At 39.9% G+C, this 17,617-nt stretch overlaps 3 protein-coding genes across 5 annotated transcripts; 2 read left to right on the top strand and 1 right to left on the bottom strand.

Moving 5' to 3' along the window:
• Nucleotides 1-723: 723 nt before the first annotated feature.
• On the bottom strand, nucleotides 724-3,917 carry Ero1L (endoplasmic reticulum oxidoreductin-1-like protein). Its single transcript, XM_022831337.2, has one exon. It carries the CDS (start codon nucleotides 3,333-3,335, stop codon nucleotides 1,536-1,538), a length of 1,800 nt encoding a protein of 599 aa, XP_022687072.1. The 5' UTR covers nucleotides 3,336-3,917; the 3' UTR covers nucleotides 724-1,535.
• Nucleotides 3,918-4,555: 638 nt separating this feature from the next.
• LOC111259377 (mitochondrial GTPase 1) lies at nucleotides 4,556-8,535 on the top strand. 2 transcript variants are annotated; one of them, XM_022831338.2, is made up of 7 exons: nucleotides 4,556-4,952; nucleotides 5,409-5,598; nucleotides 5,976-6,152; nucleotides 6,413-6,565; nucleotides 6,852-7,004; nucleotides 7,658-7,758; nucleotides 7,854-8,535. In XM_022831338.2, the coding sequence occupies exons 1-7, from the start codon at nucleotides 4,866-4,868 to the stop codon at nucleotides 8,040-8,042; spliced, it is 1,050 nt and encodes a 349-aa protein (XP_022687073.1). In that variant the 5' UTR covers nucleotides 4,556-4,865; the 3' UTR covers nucleotides 8,043-8,535. The 2 variants fall into 2 exon arrangements, with proteins under 2 accessions (XP_022687073.1, XP_022687074.1); XM_022831339.2 differs by having other exon boundaries at nucleotides 4,558-4,952; nucleotides 6,852-6,980.
• Nucleotides 8,536-10,621: 2,086 nt separating this feature from the next.
• On the top strand, nucleotides 10,622-17,510 carry cin (Molybdenum cofactor synthesis protein cinnamon). 2 transcript variants are annotated; one of them, XM_022831335.2, is made up of 11 exons: nucleotides 10,622-10,768; nucleotides 11,667-11,826; nucleotides 11,941-12,095; nucleotides 13,400-13,585; nucleotides 13,945-14,109; nucleotides 14,633-14,702; nucleotides 14,936-15,143; nucleotides 15,331-15,487; nucleotides 15,669-16,051; nucleotides 16,456-16,633; nucleotides 16,901-17,510. In XM_022831335.2, the coding sequence occupies exons 1-11, from the start codon at nucleotides 10,738-10,740 to the stop codon at nucleotides 17,074-17,076; spliced, it is 1,869 nt and encodes a 622-aa protein (XP_022687070.1). In that variant the 5' UTR covers nucleotides 10,622-10,737; the 3' UTR covers nucleotides 17,077-17,510. The 2 variants fall into 2 exon arrangements, with proteins under 2 accessions (XP_022687070.1, XP_086823996.1); XM_086967870.1 differs by lacking the exon at nucleotides 10,622-10,768 and adding an exon at nucleotides 11,049-11,068.
• The last annotated feature ends 107 nt before the right edge of the window (nucleotides 17,511-17,617 follow it).

Raw genomic sequence — 17,617 nt, 5'->3', positions numbered from 1 at the left:
TAGATATCGAACAGAATAGGAATTATGACTTTCCACCTTCAAGGTTGGAAATACAAAAGAAACTTTGACACATACTAAACACTAGCTCAGCTCACGCGATAGGCTCCACTTCAGAGAAGCATGTACTTGGTTTCTGGCGTTTAGAGTAGAAAAGTACCTCGGAATATTACTAGTAATAGAGTTAGTCTAACGCCATAGTAAAAACCAACGCAGTTCGCACGTTACCGTCAGCCAGACGCCGCACCGTAATTGTAATGCTGTGTGTCTAACCTTACATCTCAGCTCGTTTAGATGTCATACATTCAATCTACTAATCCATCGAACATAGAAAAGCTGTTTTCCATGTCGGGCGACAAGAGGGCAATACCCTTGAAAACAACCACCGACCTCAGATAGTTGCAGTAACCTGATTTCTAGAAGTATAGTCGCTCGTTCCTTTGCAGCGAAGCACAACACAGCGTACTTACGAGTACGGTACCATGGAATAAATATGTGATTACTTGTTTTTTTTTTCTAAATCCTGTTTTTTTTTTTTTCTAAATATGTGAACAATTTGAGCAACGGACAATTGCTGATCACTGAAACGTTCAAATGATATGCTGTCCTTCCGAACTCATTAGCTTTACGTACAACCAGCTTGCAAGATCAAGTGTGAACGTGACATGCTATATGCCCTATGTAAACTAGTACAATTCAATATGCTCGGTGATTGAGAACACCAAATTCTAGCAGAAAATACACCCTCAGATTTTATTGGTCGCCCCAAGCGCCGACTGTTGACAGTCACCGTATTCACAAGAGAAGTTGTATAAATGAACTGTAAACGTACTAAAACAGTTGTATATATTTAATTCTATTTAACATATATATGCTTTTCTCCATCTATTGCCATAAATATAATAATGAATCTAGATTTATTTTATTCACATTTATACAGTCGAGTACACTTCTTTGTTTTCTGCCAAAATGGAGGAACCCACCATACGCAGCTCCCATCGTCACGCTACAATTACCCTAAATGCTCCGCCAAATATTATCAGATTGTAAGCTATCTCTGCCTATGTTGTATGCATGATTCAGTATGATAATAACACTCTGCTGTTATAGATCAGTTTTTGATCAAATCAGCATTATTATAGAAAATCACAAGTTGATGATGATCTTCATTCGTGCAGAAAGAGCACCAGTAAAACTGAGTTGACCCTCAGCTGCCCTCTAGCGTGGAGCACTAGCGTGGTTGATATGAGGACTCTTTACGATTCTCCGTCGAATAATTCCTCGTATTGACTAATTTTGAAAAGAAACTTCGTTAAGAGTAGATTTTGCGGTATACACTACTACTGCATTGTGCAGTCGGCGACCAGTCATTAACCAGTTAGTCCGCCTATAATTTGTAATACCAGAATCCAATCACCTCGTTTTAAAGACGTAACTTCAGCAAAGCGAAGGACATTGGCATATCCAGGCTTTGGGATTGCTAGCGGCCGTTTTCCTGCATATCCAGGCTTTGGGATTGCTAGCGGCCGCTTTCCTGACTACAACTCAATTTTTTGTCTAGAGAACACTGAATCAAAGCTTTTTCCAGCCTTATTTATATCAGGCACTTCTTTCGATAATCTGTAGAAGTTTCCAAGTTGAACAAGACTGTTGCTCAGTCTAGCAAACGAATTAAACAAAGTGACAATCTCTGTTCGGGTCAGTTCAAGACCTTCATCGGAGAAAAGGATCTTCAACGCGGTTCCCAATCCTTGCGTCTGTAGTTTTCCCCAAAGACGGCATTTCTCACAACCGACACAATCCATTATTGTTGAGATGTTTAGAAAATGCAGCCGGAATTCCTCCTTAAGTCTTAAGGTCTCCTGACAAGTGCCGACGAACATTTGGCCTTCGTTGAAGTGCGACGGGAACTCACCGACAGTTTCCAGAAATCCGTTGATGGCTTCCGCTGTTTCAAAGGTATCTTCTGGATTCGATGTGTAGAACGGAGCCTTGCGAAGAAATGACGAAGCCTTATGAATTGCACGCATTTCAAGTAAATATAGGAAGTAGAGATTCTTTAAACGACGAGGGCCTTCACCATCGGTTGACGCCGAAGAGAAACGCGTGTTGAATTCATTGACGTTTGGTCCCCACATGGGCTCACCAGGCACAATAAAACGGCCCATTTTGGGCAGATAGTATTCCGCGCATAGGTGTATATTGATCGACGAATGTAAACCCGAAATGACCCGGTAGAATACACGCTTCTCGAGGCACATCTGATTCAGGTCAAGAGGGCTGCCCTGTGGACTTTTAAAGCAGTTCTCTTCATAAATCGATTTCCAGACGCGGTTTGCCGAGGGGCCTGCATAACCAGTGAACCGTTCGGGATTTAGAAGGAGATCAACGTACGAGGCGTTTAATGAGTTTTCATCATCGAAGACACAAAAGGCCTGCAGGCTGGCATCGTGCTTTCGCCATCGTTCGAATTCTTTAAGACTTTCTTCTGAGATGGTTATGTTAATTTTCCCTAAGGTCCGATTGTGTCCTTTACACGATGCCTGATTATCGCGTTCGTTTTTTTCGCTTTCGGTATCTCCTACGAAATCTTTGACAGAATTTCGAATTGCTGAGCTTGCGGTGCCATTTCGTTCCTCTGACGCGTGCCGGGCGCTTTCGACAGCAGTGGGTTGTACAGTGGTGGCCATTGTGATCTGACCTCGTGTAGTTGTTATTGTCGTAGGGTGCACGTTGGTTGTTGAGGTTTCCGTCTTCTCTACTGCAGGAGGTGAGGTCGCGTCAGCCTGGATTAATGCCGATGGTGTCATTCCTTCAGTGCGTGCTCGCTCATAATATGGTAGCTCTCTTAATGCCTCACCTGCTTCCTCAGGAGGCTCCGTTTGAGGCTGGCTGGTCTCCAGCGGTGCCTCGTCTTCAACCTCGTCGGATCCAGAGCCTAGCCGCAGTTTTTCTGCGACGACAAACGGAATATCCTCCGCGTCGCAAGTCTCTACTGAGCAATCTTTTAAGGCACACGTCGCGTCGTCGTGCCAATAGGGACATTCCTTAGAAAGATCCACCTTGAAGTATCTAAAGTAATCCTTCCGCACGATGCTCTGAATCTGTGGATAGATTCTAAATGAGTTAAAGTGAGCGAGATCGTTTACATTACAGTCGCACTCATCTACGAGCCCGCTGAGTTCGGGAGCCTTATTTGCCGTAAGAGTACAGGGTGCCATAAGCATCGTGAACAGTAGGATAACACCACCAAGCACTACTTCCCTCGGACACATTGTCAGCACAAAACACCGCTGTCGACTTCTGCAGGATATCATGCTGAACTGCCGTGCCTGCATCCTGAAACGGCTGTCCTGTGCACTACACTTAGTTCCTTGTTTCTCCCTATAGAGCGTACTGGTAGTTCCGCCCTCTCCCTGCCTCAAACGACTGCCCGGATTCTAGGGAGCACTCTTATCCTACGATCGAATCAGCCGACTCTGACGGCCGACAGACTTTGACATCGAAGTATTCTCAGCGCACCAATATCACGCCTCAAGGTCACGCCTAGATTCTCTAAGCTTACGTGCCGGTAGAGCCATCTGGGTGTTGTAGCGACACATCATTAGAACAAAAGTCTTTCGACAACGACGACAACATCTGCGACCTTACGATGATTTACACTGCCTTCTGCGGCAGTGTTCCATTTCGTCAGCTGGTTAGATTGGGTAATCAGCGCCAGCCGTCACGACTGGTAAACCATAAGACTTATTTAAACACGCATCATCACGCTTTTAAGTCGTCACTCACAATCAGCTATTTGTCCGCCTGTGCATTACACGGACCAATAATAATAATTTTTGTAGTTTTCCACTTCGCGTTAATAAAGATACACTACAGATGCAACAAAACTCTTTCCCGTTCAATGAATACATCCAGCGCCTTTCACCGAATATTAACAGAATGGCATACCGTCGTCTGCTAGGATAGTCGAGCACTGCCTATAGTGTTAACGCGCCCATTTTTAAACGCGGTTGCAATGCTTTAGCATTAATATAAGATTAATTTAGACATTTGGCCTAAACAGGTAGTAACAGTAACTAATATTAAAAAAAAAAACTTTATTTATTTACTTATACTTACTCTAGTATGATATTAAGGATAACTGACAGCAATTATAAATATTAGAATATTGCACTGATAAGTATTTAAACTGCTATTTCTTGTTTTGCATGTCGATCGCAGATTGCACGTTTGCACTCTTTATGTTATAATATTCCTCTTGAAATCTAACTAGCTAGCAGGCAAACAGTGAAATTGTTCATAAAGGAGATATATTAAAATATTGGTACAACCTCATATCCGGTGCTCTATCCGGCGAAGTATCTTGAAAACCTCGGAGCAAATTTTTAAATATTTTTATTTTTAATATTCTAACAACAACATTGTTATTAATTCATTCGTTAAGACCCAAAGTCGAAATGAATTTTTCGTAAGATCTACTAAAGCAGTTAAGCTACGCCATAGTGTCAAGAAGTATTAGAGTGAACCTGCTGTGGTGCCATAATATAAACACATGGTCGTAAGGGAGACGACCCAAAACAACGACATTCGAACGTTTCGTGCACAGTTGCTGCATATCGAACCTTATAATACAACTGATCCGTATGGCCCGTGTGTTGAAGATACGTTTTCAGGATTTTCCTTGAATAACAGACAATCAATTCTGCTTGCTATAGACGAGATGTGGATGTTAAGACTTGCGCGTCACGCACATGTGTTTATTTTTGGCGGTGTGAACCAGACAAAATATTATCAACCACGACATATACAAACTCGCAAGGGAAAAAGGATTCAAAACGCTTAACGAGTTATAGATAAAAATCAAAATGCAAAATCTCATGAAAACTAATAACCTGACCATGATATCAAAATGGTTTCCAAGCAAACATGGTGGTATTGGCGGGATGAAAGAGGTACTATATAATAGCTTACTTGTTTATTTGGTAATAGCTGTTTTAATTCATACTTTGACGTGGTTTATTATCATAAAATGCATTGTTGCAATGGCTTGTCTTTCAAACATACGTGTTGTATGTTTAATAAGTTAGTTCATGCTGAGCTTCCAGGAAGAGTTTGCATCACAGCTAATTTGCTTTGACAGAAATCCTTCTCTGTTAAAGTTTCTAATTCCTATGTTAAAAATAGTGCACATTGCTCAAGACGAATATTTAGTGTACATAAATGAGTTATGCACGCTGAGCTTAAATGTGTAAGTCAAATGATGAAGGGAACCTTATACGAACGTAGGACCATGTGCACGAGGTTCAAATCAGACTGAACTTTGAAACAAATAAAATCGAATGTCCCTGTTAGCCGATACCTACTCGATAAATACCTTTCGTCAAAATGTTGCTAATAACACATCGCAGGTAGAGCGGAACCTGGCAAAGGTTGACTGCGTGATTGAAGTTCATGACGCACGCGCTCCACTGAGTGGACGAAATGCGAAATTTCTAGAGAGGCTGCGTGTGGCTAGGCCGCATCTTCTCGTGCTCAATAAATCCGACATGATCCCCAAACGAACGATTGCTCCACTTGTCAAGCACATCGTTGACACTGGTAAGTTCAATACTACATTTTTAGTTCAGTACTACATTTCACTTGGTCGCAGTCAATCGTTTTCAGAGAGTTATATGAATCGACGATTTTCTCCCATGTAAACTTTCTTACGCGATTCGTATCTGACAAAGCGTTCTGTGCATATACTGCATTTGCCCATGGAGCTATTTAATTCAGAATGAACAGAGTCGAGAACTGCTTACTTTTATTACAAAAACGCTTTAAAGATGAACGTCACAAAGCTGTGTGCCTTCCGCTTGGAAAATGTTTTCGTTTATACCGCTATTGCAATAAATTGCCTAAAAAAAAGGTGAATTATTACATCAAATACTACCGTCGTTCGTCACTGGCTTTTTCTGTATGTTGTCACTTTTCAGAGTCGAAGTCGTCCTCGCCGCTTCATATGGATCCGGTATTTGTTTCAGCCATCCGTGACTTTAGAGTAAAAAAAATCGTTCCAAGATGCACGAAGCTAATAGAAGGTTTCTTCCGTGACAACATTGACTTCGCCAAAATTCAACACACAATAATGATTGTTGGTGTGCCTAATGTTGGTATGTATAAACAGACTCGTCTTTACAAAAAGTACCTAATACGTATCGTCCGTATATCTGAAGAAACTTCATTGAAAAAAATGTCGATAATGTCTTGGTTAATAATCAGGTGACCGGTAAACGCAAGCTTAAGCTAGATAATAACTTGTACCCATGTCTATGATATGGTAAAACCATAGCATGCCATAAAATAATTCCAATGTCTCCGCTATGAAAGGAAATATATGGTAATATTATATAGCATAATTGTTACTGTGCAGGCAAGTCATCAATCATCAATGCTATCCGCGAACGTTATACTGGACTGAAAAATGAAGCCACGCCAATTGGTTCTAAACCAGGCGTCACCCGCCACGTTTTACAGACGATACGTATATCGGAATCACCTAAAATTTACCTTGTGGACACACCTGGTACGTATCTATACTCTCACTACAGGACAAAGCCTCCTTAAATCCCAGTTCTGCATGCGGTACTTAAGCATGCCCGTTGCATTCGTTTAGAGAAAGTAAAAATGGTCTGGTGGACGGCATTTTGTAACGTACAATGTTTTAAGCATTTTATCTAATTAACTGTAAGGCATTGGTAAAATCTCTAATTATTTCATATTTTCTCGATAATAATCTTGACCTTTTAGGATGGGTCTGACAACAAAGCACAAATAATTATATTTGTATAAAACGTTGTTTCATGGGCCAGGTGTTCTAGAAGCGAATCCAGTAGCGTACGAGAACGCTCTGCGATTGGCGCTATGCGGCTGTGCGATTGATAAGGAAGTTGGTGTGCAGCTTATGGCAGCGTATCTCTTGCAGTTCATGCAAAGTCGTGGTACGCATTATAATAATAATCATGGTAATGATAATAACAACAATGAACTTTATTTAAAGGCTTTAAAAGTTCTATGTATGGATTTTTACATTTTGTAAGGCGCTGGTAAACAGGTGAGACTCAAAAGTAATTTGAATGTAAAAAACTAGATATTTTATGATTACTAGCACCGACCGTGTTTTTTAATGCTCGATGCATAGTATCACTTGAACAGGGCAGATTAAAACGGGGCTAATATCGAGAAGGGTAAATGAAAGTTTGATAAAAGCTAACCAAAGTTCTATACTGATGAAGATTATCAGTTTAGGATTTTGGCCCACATGCGCCTTAGGTAAGTTAAGAAAACTGCCCCTCCAAGGTACCTCACAGTCCAAATCAATGTATAACTTGACACATCCTGAATACTTAAAATTAAATTAGTACTAAAAGTTCAAAGCCATGGTGGCTGGACAGAACGTCGCAAACTGGTAATATATATGTATATATCCAAAATGATTAACTATGTCTAAATCTAGCGTATTACACTTTCCAGTGGCTACATATTTCTCAAATATCCGGCCTCAAATTTAGGTAATTCCGGTTACTTAAGAGTAATTTAGTGTTATTCCTATAATATTGATTTACGCTATTTTATGTACAATGGTATTGCATTATGAATATTTTTTTTATTATTTCAGGTATTTACACTTACTGCAATTACATGGGACTTGATTTGCCGACAGATGATCTAAGAACTTTGCTGACTTCATGCGCTACTATGCTTAGTTCGAAAAGAAAGGTAATTTAAGAGAATCTTTTTTGTCACACTGAAATCTCAAATTTAAGAGATAGCTATAATTTTGTCATTGTGTTAATTGCTTTTCCATGGGCAAGGTCCGCAACATATACGATTCGACAGGCGGGTACAGTTACAAAATGGATCTGGACGCTGCAGCGGCGCACTTCATTTTTGGATTTCGAAGAGGAATATTTGGGAGAATCCTCTTGGACACTGAGGGTCTCCCAGCGGGAATGCCCTGTTGGGAAGCTGATGGCTATACACCAGCAAGTATACTACCATGAACAGAGTGGGCCGACTAGCTGTAGAGTCCGTTGCAGTCAGTGAAAAATCGCTTTTTAGCATGGAATGAGCAGAGATAGTTGGTTTTGGCGTTTTAAATCTAGTACCGAAGGCTAGCAAGCCTGCTATCCTTCTAGACCTTCCTGCTATAGATCAGTATTTGCTGATCTATAATGACACAATGTATGATGTAAATGAGTAGTGGGTAGCGATCATTATGGATGAGCTTTGGAAAGACAAAGAAACGTTTCCTAGAGCATATAGAGTCAGTACAAGTGTATTCATTCAATCAATGATTTTGGATGAGCTCGCATGATCAAACTGATTTAATATTCTCTCTCTATATAATCGTCTCTGAAACTACACAATTACTAGTGTTAAACTTGTTGTATTTATACAAAAGATGCTAGGATTTACTGTATAGGTTGCAAGGTAAGATGTTAGCAGAAATAGAAATTTTATACATTTTGTGAATAAAACAAATAGTTGCCATAACTTTCCTATGATCTTTTCCTTTGAGTGTTAAGAATGTCTAAGCTGTTAACAGACAAATAGGGATCTCCTTTTGAACCCGTATACATACGATTGAACTACTCATCATTGCACTCTTGCGTCCAGTGCCCACCCCGTTCTGATATCATTTCCTGTAGCTGGATGCTTCTCCCTTTTGTTAAGTTTTCTTTTGCTTTATACCCTGTTCTGCCCAAATCTACTTTTGCCGCGGGTTATTAAAGCCTATTTGATTTGAACATCAATTTTAAAATCAGCTTAACACTTATTACATGGCATTTTTTGCATCTATTTAAAAACTCACCAATGGACCCAAAGTCCTACGATGTGCAAGTTAAAAAATCATAATGGAGGTGACGCTATCAAATCACTTACCACAAACGAACCAAGCGAATTAAGTTTTTTTAAAGGATTTGAGTGTACGTGCGCCAAGACACCATTGGTTGACATGCGGCTGAGCTTTGACAGCTAGACTTTTTTCTGCAGAGACCCACTAATTCGCATTTCCTCCTTTGCAACTTAGTCCGTGCTGACCCGAACTTTTTTTTTGAATAGTAAAAAAAAAAAGTGGTAATGTGATAAGGATTGGAAGGTACTGTTGGATTAATGGGCCATGGCCACCCTGGTCAGATTCACCACTATGCATGATGACCTTGGTTCCTAACGATGGTTTTTTGTTGTTATGTCTCCTGTGACCACATCGATTCTTTGGAGCAGCTTCGCCTTTGCTCTTTGTACTAATATTTCGAGTCGGACCCAAATAGGACCGAATGGACCTGATTAGGCTTTGGTAGGCCCACTATCACGTTCTCATTATTCTATTGATCCACAGATGTGGGTTATTATACCTTTAGGTATATCTCTGAGTGCTATTGGCCGTTTCGCGTCAGCTCAGGTTCTGCTCATGGACTCTAGGGTGCAGCATTATACTCGGCTATAGTTGGGTGTGATTCTTCAGCCCTGTGTAGGTCAGATCTCTTGGGATCACTGATTTGCTGGTTTGTAGTGCTTCTACCTAGCAAAGTTAAGTGGTGAATGAGATAATGATGATGTGCTTTTGATCTTTGACAATCGTTGAAGCATACGACAACCCATAATACACCTCTGTTTATGCACAGGCCAAACTGAGCACAAGTTTGGATATTCGGAAATAATATAGATTTTAGCTTTGCTTACATTTTGCAAAAATCTTCTAAAGAAAAGAAAGCAGCGGCGGATAATGGCGGTGGAATGCAGCAACGAGTATGAATACCGTTTCTGTTACATTAATATCCGCTAGGGGAATTGCTGACCAGTGGTTTGCCAGGCACAAATTGAAATAATTTGCGTAATACCTTTATTTATAGAGAGGGGGTGTGTGGCATAGAAAAAAAATTGTCCAGCACATAGCTGGTTAAAAAGAAATGCTGGTGTGCCGTATATATAGGATAGAATAATTAGTGTGCCCATGTTGACCACTTACTGTAGTTATCGGAGAATGAGATACTAAGCTGAAATTAAACTACTGTTACCAGTATGTCGTAATCATGTGTAATCAAAATCAGAGACAACACACGGTTAGATGTGACGGTTTATAAAATTTCAATTATATGAGCATATATTTGTGATATACTAGTCAGTCAATAATATATACGCATATTTTGACGTATAAGATCAGCAGATTCTCACTGCATAGCATATACAAATATATAAAAATGAAAGTATAATTAAAAAAAAATATATATATATATATATATATTAAAACGTGTTTTGGATCGAAATATGAAAAGCATTTGTTTGAACTTTGACTTGAAACGGTCAGTACTGCGAATGTACAATATGATAGAGCAGATATAATATACCCCTAAAATTTTTGTGTAGATGGACCGAAAGCTAGTCGGGCAAACGTGAAGCGTATGAACATATAGCAGTAAAACACCCTCTATACACATGACCGGTTACGGCGTTACCCATAAGTTTATAGCAGTGCCATTCTGTCGACAGAGGCGTAAACCAATTAGCGGTGCGCCGTTTGTGCGTGTGTAGCGGCGACTCGGTAAACACCGACACACTAATAGCAGGAAGCGGTAAGCGGGGCGATGATAGCGCCATGAGGGAAATGAATATTTGGGTGTCGTTTCGAACATTCTAGCCAAGTGATAATTCATTTGTTTTTACATTGTATTCTAATAGTGCAAATCGCCAACTATGACAAAAATAACGTGCTCGGTGTTGACCGGTAAGAGTTCTGTAACGATAGAGCAAGATCCTTTCGTAACCTTAACTACTTATTTGTGTTGTGTTGGGTCAGTCAGTAAATAGTTCCACTTTTTCTACCTACTTCAAGTTGTGCCAAACTTTGTAAAAAAAAAAACTGACATTGTTTACAACTACAGTAGGTTATTTATGACTTTAGCATTTAGACGACAGATGCATATTTTTGCTAAAAAGTGAGCCTTTATCCGTCGATGTTCTATTTGAAGATTTCCATCTCATGGTCTCCAGACCGTGCTGCATGGATCCTAACAGTTCCGACTCGGTAAGGCAAGATGCCTTATACACACATATATATATATATATTTTCCGAGAGTAAAATAATTCATATTAGGAATTCCCCGAAACTAATGTTTTCGTCTCCTACCGTGTGGGCAATCATTTGCACATAGTTAAAGGTTTCGATAGCGATCGCTTGGAGTTTACCTGGTACCCACTTTATCGCTAATGATATGTTTCCTAGAGCCGTTGGTAGTGTGACTGCTTTTTATAAGTATAGAGAGCTTTGTTAATAGGCCTGAGAAAATTTTCATGCGATTTGGGCGCATTATGTGTGCGTATTCCTATCGTATGCCACACTGTGATACTCGGTATTTAGTTTAAAACCGAATCAATATGGGTAGCTCGCAAAGCTCATGTTAACGATTTCGCGTGTTTGATCGTTGCATAAATGGGTTGTGTCAGGTAATAAATCGTTTTTAATTTGTTTTTCGATCACGAATTCGTCTATTACTCTATTACTTTCAATGTTAATTTAATATGCTGTTTACTTACGAAGCTGACGACAAGATTAGCATATTAATTCTCACTGCAGTTCGATTGTTTCTATGCTTCCATTTCACCCTCTGTTTATTACATTCTAGTAAGCGATCGATGCTCGGCAGGGCAAATGAAGGATCGCTCAGGACCTGAAGCAGATGCAATGCTTCGAAAGATGTTGACTACTGAAGACGGATCTCCGACCATCCACACAGCCATGGTACCTGATGATGTACTCCAGATTCGGAAAGTTATCACTGAATGGTAATAAATGCTTCTACTTTTTTTAATGGTGTTGAATGAGGTATACGTACGGAGAGGGCCATTTAAAGTTGTTTTAGTCCAGAACTGCTCTGTACTGATGTTCGGCTTTCTTAGGTGCGCATCTGGGGTGGATTTAATTGTAACAACAGGAGGGACAGGCTTCTCGTCTCGTGACGTCACGCCTGAAGCCGTTTCGCCTTTGTTGGATCGAAGAGCTGACACTATGGCAGCGGTCATAATCAACCAAGGAATGCTCGTTAGTCCTTTAGGTGAGGCATACTTGTGGTGGCGTATTAGGTAGTCTGCTTGTCTAATAGATTTATGAGGTTATGGTAGTTGGAATTTGAATCCGGATGAAATAGGTATCCTGGTTCTATTCGGAACTCGACCTGAAGTTAAACTCGAGACATTTATGTATGAATTCGGCGCATAGATCAAGCAACGCTAAACAATAACCATTTTCATATCATGTTTACCGAGAGAAAACATCTTTCCGAAAATTATTAACAACGCTACTCTCATATTAGCATTGTGTTACGTGTAGTGTTTGTACGTTAATGTTGAATTGGAGGTCTTAGCGTATGAATAAAAAGGGGTTCCGCCTGTTAACACTAGTTGACGAAGGCGAATATTAGCTAACGTGTAAGGCTTAATCTTCGGACAAAGAAGGAAATACAGTTTCGATTACTCCCTATTGAAGCTGACGTTTACGTCGTAGTACTGTGCTATGCTTATTTTAGAAGATTAAGTAGGAAGAACGTTCAGCTGCAATACCTATCAGTATGTGAGTTCATTTATAGCCAGCTATGAACTGGCTATTTCTGTATTTCCGGCTGCTATCAGCCTTTTTTAAATAATAATTTACTCATATTTAGAAAAAACCTTGTCAACACCAATTGTAAAATCATAGTATTTATGAAACTGAGGCCTAGTTCTGCCTTAGAACATGTTGTGTTCTTTATTTGTTCCTCTGTGATAAGTTTTTTTTTTACATCAGCGATATGCGCTGATATGTGTTGTCCCTACCTTTACAGTCAGAAATTTTACTAGCCGGCTGAATTGCTACGTGGATAGCCATATGTTACAATCCGCCGTATATATATAGATATACTGTCTTTTGCAGAATGCTCGCATAATGATAAATGTGTCTTGTATATCGTGGGTATTCCCCATTCTTTTAGGCAGAGTGTCAGTCATCGGCTCTATTTCTATATATATTTCTATATTTCTATATATCTAACGGCATCTAGAATCTGATGTTGAAGGTAAACTTTAGCTTTACTATTCTGAAAACAAAAACTATACGATCAACCATTGAAGATTTCCAGAAACAGCAAAAACGATCTTCTAAATGACAACTTCCTATATTAATTTATTTTAATATTAACGAGATTACAATTACATTTCAACACTGTGAAGTAGCGTGGTCTACGTATCTTCACTGTTAAGTTTACTCTGTTAAGTCACTATTAAGTTAGGCATATTCTAGCTAATTTGATCAATAAGTTGAATGGGATTGAATTCGTTTTCAATGATATTACGGATGTTTCAATCTCACCGTTACTGCCCCAAGCACTGTTATCTCGGATGGTGTGTGGGATACGTGGTCGTACTTTCATCATAACGTTGCCAGGCTCTGCAAAGGCCGTTCGTGAATGCCTTTCTATCCTTGAACAGGGTCTTCCTCATGCATTAAAGCTTATCCGAGACGACGAATCAGAAATCAAAAAAATTCATTGCAACAACGAGGAACCTACAGGTAAACCCACGTTTAGAACATAAGTCACTAACGTTTTATCATGCCGTGTTATGTCATATTTACCTTGCCAAGGTGTTAACAAACTTTGACTCGTTTATATTTCGCTTCGTGTGTGTGTGTATGTGATAAGTTCCGTTCTTTTTTTTTTCTTTTTTTACTAGTGCGCTATTTTTATCGTAACACGACAGAGAATGATGAAAATTCGAGTTAGTATTGTCATCTGAAATCAAATTAAGCGATATAAAAAAATCATCATATGATATCATTCATGAGACCGAGATCACCTTAATTTAGACCACTAGAATCTATAATATTGCCTACATTTTCTCCTTATACTCCGATGCTTTATCGTTTGTTAGACGAATCTGGTGTGAAGGTTGATAATTCGATTGTTGGACGCGCACGTCAGTCACCCTTCATAATGGTCGACAAAAATGAGGCTTTAAAGCTAGTCGAGGACATCATACGGAACAAGATACTTCCCTCACTCGAAGAAGAAATCTTTGGCCCATCTGAAGCGCTTGGTGAGTATGAGCACGAACATGTGGCCACTTGATATATGCTTTTTGGAAAATGTAAAGCAACTTTTGTGTCTCGTTCTACTACAAGAACCTATACAATAGAGCTCATAATTTCCTGACACATGTGTACTCCCATAGTTCAGTTACTTGTTACAACAACAGGACCAGGTATGTGGATTAGAGTGGCCTTCTTCATAATAATGATAATGCACGAAGCAGGAACCAGATGGATATCAACGTATTGGCGACTCCATTCACTTAATCAAACAGTAGAAGGGAAGCGAAAGTAAAATTGAATTTCTGCATCAGAATTATGTTTTAACACAACTAAGATCTTTTACGAAGATGATGAAATTTACTAATGAGGAAAAATTCATTTACGATGTAATTTCGCTTCACGACGTCAAAATCACCTTAGCCGTTATGATACATAGTCGGTTACTTACGATAAAATGTTATCCCTATTCTAGACTAAGTAGCATCGACCGATAAGTGACCGATATATGCTACTTACGCGCTATTACAGGACGAACCTGTACGAAGGACGTTGTAGCTAATGATCCGTTTCCATCGTTCCCTGCCTCGATTAAGGACGGGTATGATAGCTATTATAAATAGTGCTTTAGGAATTATTCTTAATTTCATACTTTTCTGTAATTTAGATATAACATATTGGACTCGATTTCCTCAGCCATTCTTAGCCCCTTAAAAAAACGTTCTCCGCTTTGCGTAACTTATTGTTCTTGCAAGGATTAGTTGGATATAAATTTATTTAGTGTAACAGGCTACTCCTTTGAAAGGTTCCAAAGTTTTGCTATTTTTCTTGAAGGTATGCAGTCCGTTGCGGGGGCAGTCTGACGCCCCGTGTCCACGAATACGCTGCTACGGCTGGAGCTCGAGCGTCAGGAACGTCACTGAAAGCTTCCGCCCAACTTGTTGATGAGTACTGCTGCGTCCGCATTTCGACAGGTGGGGTAGTACCTCCTGGTGCTGACGCCGTTGTGCAGGTCGAAGACACTATGCTCCTCGATAGGGATGTAAGTTGACTTGCTTGCAATCTCATTGCATTCAACTGGTTATATATATTATATTTAATTTAGGTCAGCTTCATTATACATATTTCGACATCTGTGCCTATTTACTTCAGTTGAATGATGACCACTGATATCGCTTTATATAACATTGTTCATGTCATAAGAATATATTATTTTCATCAAATCGCAGGATTTTCGTGATAAGGAGCTTCGGATTGAGTTGAAGAAAAGGCCTGTTCCGGGTCAGGATATTCGGCCAATAGGATACGATATAGCCCGAGGTCATCTGCTTTTAGCGAAAGGCGATCGGGTTAATGCTGCAGCTGTCGGCACGCTAGTTATGGCAGGTACTGAAAAAGGAATTAGGGTATAAAAGAAATAGAGCAGAAAAACGTCAATGATACACGCTAAGACTGACTTGATCTTAGGTCGAACGAATTACAGCGAGTCTCACTATAAACAGATTTACTAAGTGTTTAGAGAAGATGCTTTCGAGACATATGCTATGGTTCCATTTGAATTCTTTAGGAGTAAGCAAAGTCTCCGTGTCGAGACTTCCAACCGTTGGCGTACTTTCTACCGGTGATGAACTCGACAAAATGCCTCTTAGCGATAGCACCAAGAGCCTTGTGGGTCGCATTCCGGATTCTAATCGACCTATGCTTCTTGCGCTACTCCAACAAATTCGAGTGCCCACCGTAGACTTAGGTGTCGTTGAAGATACTAAAGAGGCACTTGAAAAGGCCATACTTGAGGCAGCCTCGTCCTGCGATATCATCGTGACATCTGGTGGAGTATCAATGGGCGAAAAAGACTTAATCAAGGCCGTGTTGAAGAATCTCGGGTATAAAATACACTTCGGAAGAGTCAATATCAAACCTGGGAAGCCGACGACTTTTGCCACTGAACCGGTGCGTTTTTATCACACGAATGAATAATTGTTAGTAACGCAGGTTTTGAACTGAGTAGATATCACCTGTAAAAGCGTAAAAATTTGACAAAACACAGCCAAAAAAAATACATGTGTAGATTGCATTTTGCCGTGTATGATACTGAATCGTAGCAAAAAGCTTTAGCAGATCAAACTGGCAGTATCAAGAAGGTAACGGGCATGATGCAATGACTAAAATCATAGTAACCTTTTTATTTATCCTAAAATAGACAAAACAACGATTAGCTATAACAGACGACGCTGTATTTTGAGCGCTCTAACGTAGTCCAAGGCGGCCGCAGGAAACTGTTTCTTGTAGAACACACATTTATATCTGATCCTTGTAATCGTGCGTTTCTGCCCGATAATTGTTTTATTTTAAAGGAAGGTCGAATGGTTTTCGCTTTACCGGGAAATCCCGCCAGTGCATTCGTCATGTTTCATATTTTCGTGCGATCCGCCCTGAGAGCTTTGGGCGCTGACGTACCGATACGGACTGCGAAGGCACGATTGTGCATAAGGAAACACTGGGAACTAGACCCCCGACCAGAATATCTTCGAGGTATACCAGCTTCTGCCTTTGCTTGCTAGTTAGTGAATTGAAAATAACTCAATATACCACTACAGTAGCTTATCGTAATACAAATATGCTATACTCCATCCTACATGTCTGTTAATGATGAAATATTGGATTGTCATTGACTTTGTCACATTGTCAGGCGAAGCATAGACTGGTTTCTGTCGTCGGTTGATTCTAAGATTTTCTAGAAACTTTTGTTCCACGACACCATGCGCAAATACAAAATTATGATTTTGGCTGCATTTATAGGTAAGGCGACAGTTAACCCGAGTAATCAAAGCCTTGAAGTGCGGCCTACCCTTATGCAACAAAGCAGTTCATTGTTGAGTTGCCTAGACGCGGATGTTTTAATCGAATTACCCGGCCGACAGGACGATCGTAAAGTTGTGATCGACGGAGATGTTGTCGACATTATTTGGATCTGATTAACCCCATCTCAAAAAGTCCTGATATACCGAGAGCGACGTTTGTAGGGTTACACAGAGTGAAATATTTGGAGAAGGCTAATAATTCTTTTGAATAGCGGTTGAACCAACCTTGAGGAACTATTTAATGACAGACGTAGTTTACTCATTTCTCGAGTGATCGATTTTTCCCCGAATCAAATATCTAGAAAATTCTAATGAGACATAAATTCGTACAAGTCATGTATTGCGCCGTAAGAAACATTTTTTTTTGTTCTTTTCTTTGTTTTCCTGTAAAAGTATGTTTTCAATCCTTCTGTAAATCACAAGCTAATTGGGTCCCTAGCGGAGGCGATTACGGCTAGAAGGTCGCTATACGTGTATACATAACGGACGCCTACGTTGCATACAACTTACGAAAAAATAAATTCACGGAAAATCTATATGAGCAGTAAGAGTTCTGCCTATTCAGTTAAATACTTGCAGTTGGCTAGTTAGCTTGCGGGAGCTCATTCAGACAGCCAGTTGAATTTTTACTTTTTCTTCTTTCATAAAGTTGCCG

This window comes from Varroa jacobsoni, unplaced genomic scaffold (genome assembly GCF_002532875.2).
Source record: "Varroa jacobsoni isolate VJ856 unplaced genomic scaffold, vjacob_1.0 scaffold_326, whole genome shotgun sequence".
Taxonomy (NCBI): Eukaryota; Metazoa; Arthropoda; class Arachnida; order Mesostigmata; family Varroidae; genus Varroa; species Varroa jacobsoni.
Note: the sequence above shows the minus strand (reverse complement) of the source record. Positions and strands in the feature narration are given on the sequence as shown.

Excerpts from the sequence above, each read along its gene's own strand:
- Ero1L (XM_022831337.2), bottom strand. The coding sequence starts at position 3,335 with ATGCAGGCACGGCAGTTCAGCATGATATCCTGCAGAAGTCGACAGCGG.
- LOC111259377 (XM_022831338.2), top strand. The coding sequence starts at position 4,866 with ATGCAAAATCTCATGAAAACTAATAACCTGACCATGATATCAAAATGG. Across the intron at positions 4,953-5,408 it reads GTATTGGCGGGATGAAAGAG|GTAGAGCGGAACCTGGCAAA; the intron begins GTACTATATAAT and ends AACACATCGCAG. Across the intron at positions 6,153-6,412 it reads TGTTGGTGTGCCTAATGTTG|GCAAGTCATCAATCATCAAT; the intron begins GTATGTATAAAC and ends GTTACTGTGCAG.
- cin (XM_022831335.2), top strand. The coding sequence starts at position 10,738 with ATGACAAAAATAACGTGCTCGGTGTTGACCG. Across the intron at positions 10,769-11,666 it reads AACGTGCTCGGTGTTGACCG|TAAGCGATCGATGCTCGGCA; the intron begins GTAAGAGTTCTG and ends ATTACATTCTAG. Across the intron at positions 15,144-15,330 it reads CTATGCTCCTCGATAGGGAT|GATTTTCGTGATAAGGAGCT; the intron begins GTAAGTTGACTT and ends ATCAAATCGCAG.